This window comes from Notechis scutatus, chromosome 1 (genome assembly GCF_049901735.1).
Source record: "Notechis scutatus isolate UNSWTSFEM ecotype Mainland chromosome 1, rNotScu1.2, whole genome shotgun sequence".
Taxonomy (NCBI): Eukaryota; Metazoa; Chordata; class Lepidosauria; order Squamata; family Elapidae; genus Notechis; species Notechis scutatus.
Genome location: NC_142009.1, coordinates 21,153,413 through 21,162,260, shown reverse-complemented (window position 1 = coordinate 21,162,260; position 8,848 = coordinate 21,153,413). Strand labels below are relative to the sequence as shown.

At 39.7% G+C, this 8,848-nt stretch overlaps 1 protein-coding gene across 1 annotated transcript in view; it reads right to left on the bottom strand.

The window, feature by feature from the left end:
- Positions 1 to 504: 504 nt before the first annotated feature.
- Positions 505 to 8,848, bottom strand: part of TMEM120A (transmembrane protein 120A) — a gene marked incomplete at its 5' end in the record, with an annotated part of 29,446 nt that continues 21,102 nt past the window's right edge. Inside the window, 4 exon segments of the mRNA XM_087952847.1 lie at positions 505 to 1,205; positions 1,208 to 1,276; positions 3,713 to 3,781; positions 7,925 to 7,989. Of these exon segments, the coding sequence (XP_087808973.1) occupies positions 1,017 to 1,205; positions 1,208 to 1,276; positions 3,713 to 3,781; positions 7,925 to 7,989 (392 nt within the window).

Sequence of the window (8,848 nt, the reverse complement as noted above, 5' to 3'; positions counted from 1 at the left end):
TGGGGTCCATGATGGTCTATGCATTAAAGTTAAGAAATCAACGGTGACGTTCTTGAGATTCCAGAGTTTTGCATCCTTAACATACTATCTCCCTTGCCTAGAAGTGCCAGGGACCCAGTCTTCTCCAGGTTCTTTATTTTCCCGCCGTTCCCACCCTCCTTAATATGATAAGAATACATATTTAAAGACAACAATGCATGTTTGGATGTAGGCCAGCTTTTTCCAGTTTTAGAACCACTGTAACACTTAAGACACACAAATGACAATATGAAGTGAGATTGGAAGAGGCCAAATGCCACTGCTGCTTGCTTGGCCAACTGTTGTTCAATAAAGGTTATTTTCAGCTTCTCTGGCAAGGTGCATCCTAGTTGCTTGTGAATCCATGTTCCCCAAAAAAAGAGCATGGGGTAGAAGCGCTGGGTCTTTGGCCTCTCAAGAGCTGAGAAGGCACCTCCAGGAGGAGAACGGCAATGAAGGGGTTGAAAATAATCTGCCAGCCACTGGTTATCATTTCAGATTTATCATAAAATATACACCGAGGAGGGAAAGCAGGCTCTGTATTGAAAGTGTAGATGAGAAACTGTCCCCTCCACTCACTCATACATAGTAATGAAGAAATCTAGGACAGGGGAACACTTCTGAAGATGGGGAGGAAAGAATCAACCCAGCAGAAATAGTGAGAACACTCTTTGCCCGTATAATCTGCTTCCAATAATAGTTAATATCCTCAGTTCTAAACATTAGATGGCTTAGGTTGAACCTGCTCCATTCCTTTTCCTGTCACTCAGTTTGGGCAGACAGGCTCTGGGAATTATCAGCCCCCTGCTTTGGAGGAAGGGTACCAAAACCATGCAGTTGTCATCTGGGAGTTGTATCCAAGAGTCACTTGAGGTCCTCATACAGTACTTTACTCTAATCCTTGAATCTCACACCTGATTTAAGTCCAGAGTTCCTTGTAGCAGCAGAAAGGCCTCAAGGCTTCAAGCTGGTGGCAGAAGCACTATTCAGACGTGGCTTCACTGACATCTGTATGCAAGAGAATCACAGGGAAGGAGGAGGAGGAGGAGGAAGAGGAGAATGCCCAGCGTGCTGTGGATCCTTCGGTCAGCAGAGTAGTAGTGCTCCCACCAACAGTGATAGCCAGGAAGTGGGGGGACAGGCACTTGAAGACTCATTCCTTCTTGGTCTTATTCTGGAATTTCTGGTGAACAACTCGCAATGTGGTGAAGAAGTTGCCAGTAAAGAGGGTGAGGAAGGGGAGAGCGCACATCAGGACCTGCCAGTGAAATTTACATGGTCAGTGCTTACTGCTTTAAGGGAAGAGAGAGAGAGACAGAGACAAAAAGACCGACAGACATTTGGCAGTTTTCCAAAGGACTGGACTGCTGAAGAAGAGATAAATATAACAAAACTGTCAGGAATCCTAGAACAAAACAGGGAGAGCGGTGCAAAGCATCAGAAAGAGGTGTTGCACCATGGATGTTAGTTCAAAGTGTTAAAAGCATCTATGTCTTTCATGAGGCTTGTGTAGTTATTTACACGGCTGTCCCTAACTGTTTTTATGTGTAGAGGTACAGCCACTTTGATGATGTTTTTAGAAAAAGTGTTGTTTTCCCCCACGAAATTGATAGGGAAACAGCCTTGGAAGCAGCTGAGTCAGTCACACAAAAAAGGAGATAGCTGCTTTAATGCTTCACAAGATGGGAACTTTGCCCATACAGATATTCTTTGTGAAACATCTTTTCTGAATGCTTTGCACAAGCCAAAATCTAGGTTTTTACAAGTTCCCACTTTCAAATCCCCTCACTTGTTAATCGCAGGTCACAAATGAAAACCAACTGACCATGTTTTGGAAAGAACTGTGAATCTGAATGCGAATCGTCCTTATTTTGTGGTGTCTAAATCTGCTGGGGATGTAGCAATAACTGGAGGATCACAAGTGCCCCATCCCAACACAGAGCATCATCTGGAGGCAGTAGCCCAATGGTGTTTTCTTACATATTGTTTCTGTACCTTCCTTTACTTATTCACATCCCCAAAAAAGCCAAACAGTGGATTCTCTAGCACTTTTTTTTTGTAAAGCAGAACACACTGAATGGACAACACTGGATCCTCTTTTTAGGGCACCTTGTTGGCATAGTTTCACGTTACATGACATTTCCAGTCCTTGAAATCCAGTATGTGTTTCTTATTTGCTTTGTTAATCTTCTGAAAGTTCCTCCTCCTGCTTTTCAGTTTTGATTTCAGATTAAAATCAGTTCATACATGTCGATGAAGATTCTCCATCATCCAGGTAGGGTTGTTTGGAAGTTGAGTCATGGCAACCGAACTTCTCTTCTTTTTCGTTTGAAATGTTTTGCTGCCTATGTAATTAGCTTCTTCAGTCTGAACAAAACTGAAGAAGGTTCAAAACGAAAAGGAAAGAAGTCCAGTTGCCATGATTCAGCTTCCAGATTAGCTCATAAATGTTGGCAGAGTCAACATTTCATCCCTCCAGAACAGCCCAACTGACCTTTATTTAGCAATGGCTAAATAAGAAACAGCTTTACAATCAAACCCTTGGAACACCTGATGTTGGCACAGACAGGGATTTCCCAGCCATGCTGCCTTTTGCACAATATTCTGATTTATTTATGTGATTTATCACCACTTTTATCTGGAAGAATTCAACAATTGGAAAAGCTCATGCTCTTATCATTGAGCCATTCCCAAAATCTATGCTACTCTGAACCTTAAAATAACGTGAACTTGTGCAACCCCTTCTCCCCATTGTATTAAACCAATTAGTATAAAATACTAAAACCTGAAACTGCTATAATGAAAAATGAATTTGATCACATTGTATGTAATTCCAGAAGTCTGGGTTTCATTTTGAGGAAACCCGCTTTCGTTAGCCCAAGTCGAAAACATGAGAAATGTCATTTTTTGCCTGAACTCAACATATCTTAAAATGCTATAACAGGCAAAAAAAGTCCTCAACTTACAACCACAATTGAGCCTAAAATTTATGTTATGTGAGAAATTTGTTAAGCGAGGTTTGCCCTATTTTACAACTTTTCTTGCCACATTTGTTAAGTGAACCACTGCAGCTGTTAAATTAGTGACCCGGTTGTTAAGTGAATCTGGCTTCCTCACTGCTTGTTGTCAGAAGGTCGCAAAAGAGGATCACATGACCCTGGAACACTGCAACCGTCATAAATGAGAGTCAGTTGTTAAGCATCAGATTGTAAATCACATGACCATGGGAATGATACAATGGTCGTAAGTGTGAAAAACGGTCATAAGTTACTTTTTTCAAGTGATGTTGTAACTTCGAACGGTCCCTAAATGAACTGTTGTAAGTTGAGGACTATCTGTACTAGAAGCTGTAAGTTGTATTGGTTCACTCTCCTAGACAGCCATGCTGAGATAACAGTCAATTCCTCTCCATTATCTGATAACCTTCCATCCACTGCCTGTAATCCCTTTAAAGGATGTTATCCACACTGTGAGAAAAGCCGATATAATAGGCATTGGGAGGATTACTGAGACGGCTACATGTATTTTACTACAGAGGATCATGCTGGTTGCACTTAGAAGGCATTTGGATATTTCTGAAAGCAATGAAAGCAATGACAAAGCTTGCAATCTTCTCAATCGGGCCGTGGTTTTGAAAGGGGTGGGAAAGGAGCAGAGCATTTCCTCTTCCCTGTGCCTACAAATCCACTCTTACCTGCCATTCTTTGCATTCTGGATGGCTGGCCAGTTGGAAGAGTGTGACGGCATTGAACAGTTGCCAGAACTAGAGAGAGAAGATAGTTGTTTTATTTGCAACATCTCCGACTCCAACCCACCAAGTTTAGATTAGTTTACTTTATTGCCATTGCGCCTCGTACAACGAAACCGAACACCATCTTCAGTGCACATCATGACCATGAAAATAAACACAAACACACATCCTTCACCTTCCACACATTGAACCGGAAACCCCCCCAACATTGCACTATACAGTAGAAGTCAAAAGAGCTACTGCCCTGGGATAGAAGTTGTTTTTCAGCCTATTTGTCCTTGTTTTTAATATTCTGAACCATCTGCCAGATGGTAATAGTTCAAAAAAAAAAAGGTATCACTGTGAGGTCAGGTTTTTGGCAGCAGAATTCCTTAGGATTTTTATTTCAAACACTCTCCTTCCAATCATCTGAGAACTCCCCCTGCCACCCGCTGGGATTTCAACATAAAAGCACAGGTTTTGCTGGCAGTTTAATTATCACCATAAGGGGGACAGGAGTTTATTTAGGGGACAAAATGCATCTAAAATCCAGATTATTCACATGAGTTCATCAGTAGATGCATCCCATCTAGGAGACAGAAGACACATGGAACACTAATCGATACATCAAATTATTAGGTATAAATCAGTGGTGGGATTCAAATATGTTTGCCACCGGTTCAGTGGGCGTGGCTTGGTGGGCGTGCTTTGCACGCATGCACACAGTTTGCGTGCACGCATACGCCAAACGTGCACTTTGTGCAGGCGCAGAGGTATTTTGCGCAGGCACAGGAGGCGTTCTAACTCGCCTCCTGCAAGCCTGCATGATCCTGGTTGCTTCAGCAGCTTCAGAACTGGTTCGGTCTCCGCTGCTCATCGCTGCTACCGGCTCGCCAGAACCAGGCTGAACCAGTTGAATACAACCACTGGTATAAATACCACCACTGGTATAAATAAGGAAGAGCATTCCAGGACTATGTGTCTCAATTACTCTTCACCTCAATTGTTTTTAGACTTCTCCCCAGATCTCTCCACCAAACACAGTGAAGAAATTAGGCAGTTCCTCCCCGCTAAAAACTGGCATTTGAGATGGGAAAAAACACAATTATCTCTTTAAGGAGTACAATAGGTTTAAAACACAAAAAGAGAACAAACTGGAGAAATCAGATGAATTTTCTCAATCTTCACAAAGTATGCCAGAATCATCCCTGTACCTGTCAGTTTCTATGGTGATTTGGCATCACTGCCCTGCCCACGCTGGTCTTAAGAATATTACACTCCCTTGTAACAAACACTCACTTTGTAAATAGGTTTGGAGAGGAAGGGGTCTTATTCCTTTAAGCATCTCGCATTAGTCTTCATAACATTACGAACATTTATAAAATTATTATGAATTAAAAGCTCAATTTTCTAATTTATTTTATAAATGTATAACATGAAATAAATAAAATGTATTATTATGAAGCATGGTTTCATTGTCTCTAATTTAGTCAGTACGTATTTCCCCTGAAAAAAGAGCTAGTAAGGGAAAAGGTAAAATATAAGTAAGACCTCTTACATTAGTCTAGTCTAGTGGTTAGTCTAAAATCTGGGAGACTGGGGAACTTTCGGTTTGTCGGCTTCGCGAGCGGCAGGGATTCGCGAGCTGCGCGATCCCTGCTGCGCTAGCCGCTTTGGTGCTCCGATCCGGACGGGTCCGAGCTAGGCTGCCCTGCAGGGGCAGCTGAAGATAGGGGGGATCCGGAGAGGGGTTTGGGGGTGTTGCAGACCCCCTCCCCGGCCGGCAGAACCCCCTTTTCCCAAGACGGGGAAAAGCTGCCAGCCGGGTAAGAATGCACAGGAGGAAGTGGAGAAAGTTTTTGAAAAGAGAAAGTTTTTCTTGGTTCCCAGGACTCTAAGACATATTTAACAAAATTCCTGAAAATTATGACTTTCTGAATGATACCTTCTAGAAGAGAAAAAAAGCGGCAGTTTGGTGGTGCTGAAAGGAAAGTTTCCTCTCCTTCCCTACGGAATTAATAAGCTGATATTAAGAAACCTATTTTTTTTAGGTAAAAACTGGATTTAAGTGATGAGTGGGAAGGGAGAGGACTAAAAAAAAATATTCGTACGCTAAGACTTTGTTGGAGGAGATGCCTTAAGGATTTGAAGACTGAAATATATTGCAATAAGACTTTAAGAAACAGATTTGGACTTTCTTTTTTTCTGATTGATACTAGCCCAGGAGGAGAAAGTGAGAACTCTGCCTTGGTTTGGACTGATTGATAACTTTGGGACTGTTTTATTTTTTTTTGGAATATTCTGGTTGTTGTAAGAAGAAAGAAGGGGAAAAGAAAAGAAAATATTTATAATGGCTTTTTCTGTTGAGGAACTGAGAAAAGCATATGAGCAAGCAAAAAAAAATGGTAAAGATGGTTTGAAAGAAGCCTTCCTTTTTTTTAGAAATGGCGCTATTAACTATCAACAAACATTACAACAGATGAAGACAGCAGAAGAAGAAGAAGGAGAGGAAGCCATTTTTAATGAATCTCAGAATTCACCAAGAAAGAAGGAAGAGGGAAAGGAAGAGAAATAAAGGACTTAAGATTTAAAAAAACACTTAAGAAAGGGAAAAATAAGGTGCAAAATCAATATAATGATAGAAAACAAAAGGGAAAAGGAACACGACAGAGAAGGGAAGCCAGTAAGGCAGAGGCTAGAAGAAGGGGGTAGAAAGGTTTGTTGGGAGAAGAAAGGAAGGGAAAAGGTGGAGAAAAGCTACAAAGTTTTGAAACTAGATGGGAAAAAGGAATCTTTTTAGGGATAAAGGGTAAAGTATAATTTCTTCAAAAAAGATTTTGCAAGGTACATAAGATGATATTGTATTAGAGCATTGTATTAGAAATAGAAAACTTAAATGGTTTAAGAGTTGATAAGAGATTAAAATGTTGAAATGTTTAATAATGATTGGTTTTAAAATTTAATAATATGAGGGTAGGCTTAGAATATTGAGTTTTAATTAAAGAGTTTAATAAGATTATGGTATTGATGTTATTATAAAATTTTTATTATAGTATTTGTTTTTTGGAAAAGGCAATGGGAATGTTATAAGATGCAATATTTAGATCTATTGTTTAATTATGTATTTAATTATTTTGGATGTACTATTTAGATAGAACGTTACCAAGCAGAATCGGATTGGGTATTGGGTGTTATTTTAAATGTTAATTTGATTAATTTAGGGGGAGATAGAAAGGCATCATACTCTGATTAGTGATTTCAGGAGAAACTCTTTTTTTTTTTATAAGGAACGAGACAAAGGGACAATAAAGAATGGACAAAAGATACAAATATAATGACTCAAATTAAGATGATTAATTAAGATAGAATTAAGAAGAGTGAAATGTGTGGAGAAGTTAATATAGAAGATTCAGAATGGTAAATAAAATAAGTAATGACATGTAAGATGAGCATGAATATAACTGAAGTCCATGAAGAGAGAGATACCTGGGGCTAAGTTACTTTCCAAAAAGATTTTTTTTTATGTTTTGTGTGTTGTGTGTATATGTTTTTTTTGGGAGAATTAATAAAACCTTGCAGAAATATAGAATGAGAATAATGGTAACTAAGTCAGAAAGAAATAGATGAAATAATAATAATGAAATTGAATAAGAGTAAAGAGAAGTAAAGAGAAATTGGATAAGAGGTTTTTGTATGTTTATATGGAAATGGTTTAAAACAGAATTATAGTGTATAAAATAAGGTTTTATCTGACTTGTTAAATTTATAATGGAAAAAGGTTTAAGCATGTAATGGTTAATGATGATCTGTGTGTTTTTGAAAAATCAATAAAACTTGTTTTAAAAAAATAAATAAAATAAAATCTGGGAGACTGGGAATTCTAGCCCCGCCTTATGCATGAAAGCAGGCTGAGTGACTTATGGCCCGTCACTCACTGTCAGCCCAAACCACCTTACAGGATTGTTGTTGTGAGGAAAATAGGCAGAAGGAATATTAAGCATACCTGCCACATTGAGTTATTTCTAAAAAAAAAAAAAAAAATAACAGGCGGGGTACAAATTGCTAATTAAATAATCCCCACAGAAAAACTTAGAAGAAACTCTGCCCCTTCAGATACAATAAACCTGGTTTTGCCTTGCCTAAAGATAATCCCCAAAGAAGAGATGACACGCTTACTTGGCCGAAGAAGAGGAACGGAAGCAGAAAAGTGAGGCCTCTCCACATCCAGGACTGGAAACCTTCTGCAAGGAAAAACATACAGCCAAAGAATCAGGCCAGTCCTAACGGGCTCTTCAAACTGACAGTAGATGGCAACCTTTGGGATATTTGACAGCTAACATGGACCTTCTCACCTCTGCTAGGCTAGCATTACCAGAAAAGGAAACGAAGAAGCTTAGAGACAGGCAAAACATTCTTAAAATCCACCTCCCCAAGAATAAAAGGCTCACCTCTTTGAGAAGGGCAGGGTAAGCTGAACTACCTCCTAGTCAGATTCTTTTTGTGTAAAATATGTTGACATGCTTATTTGCAATTCTCTGCTTTTTAAAAACTATACCTAGAAGAGGACTGTAAAAATGTTAATATCTCTAAAGCCAGAAAGATCATATAAAACACGATCAAAAAAAGTCCTTAAGCTCTCCTGGTGACTTCTGGGACATTCCTATGTAATTTTCTTGGCTATGACATGAACTAGTCATTACCTTATTCTGAGTTGTTTTTTTAACTTGCTAATAAAGGTTACAGCCCTGGGATTCCCTTGAGATCTCCCATCCAAATATGAACAAGGCCTGATCTAAATTGATGAAGCGGGCCCAAAATCTAATTCCAGCACCCAAAGCTAGGGAAAAACTGCAGTTTGGAGTAATTATGGACCACGTAAGCATCCTTGCAGGATGAGAATTGACAAAGCGAGCCTAGGCAGAAGCTGTTGCTGTCAATCAGGCATTGGCTTGCTGTGGCTTCCCAGCCCTAGTATTTCACAATGATCCCATCTTTATGGCCATTAAGAGCCCCTTCTTTCTCCTTTCCAAACCCCAGTGGCCAGGGGTGCATCAAGAAGACCCCCAAGATCCCTTCAAAATCTCTTGTCCTGTCCTGCCC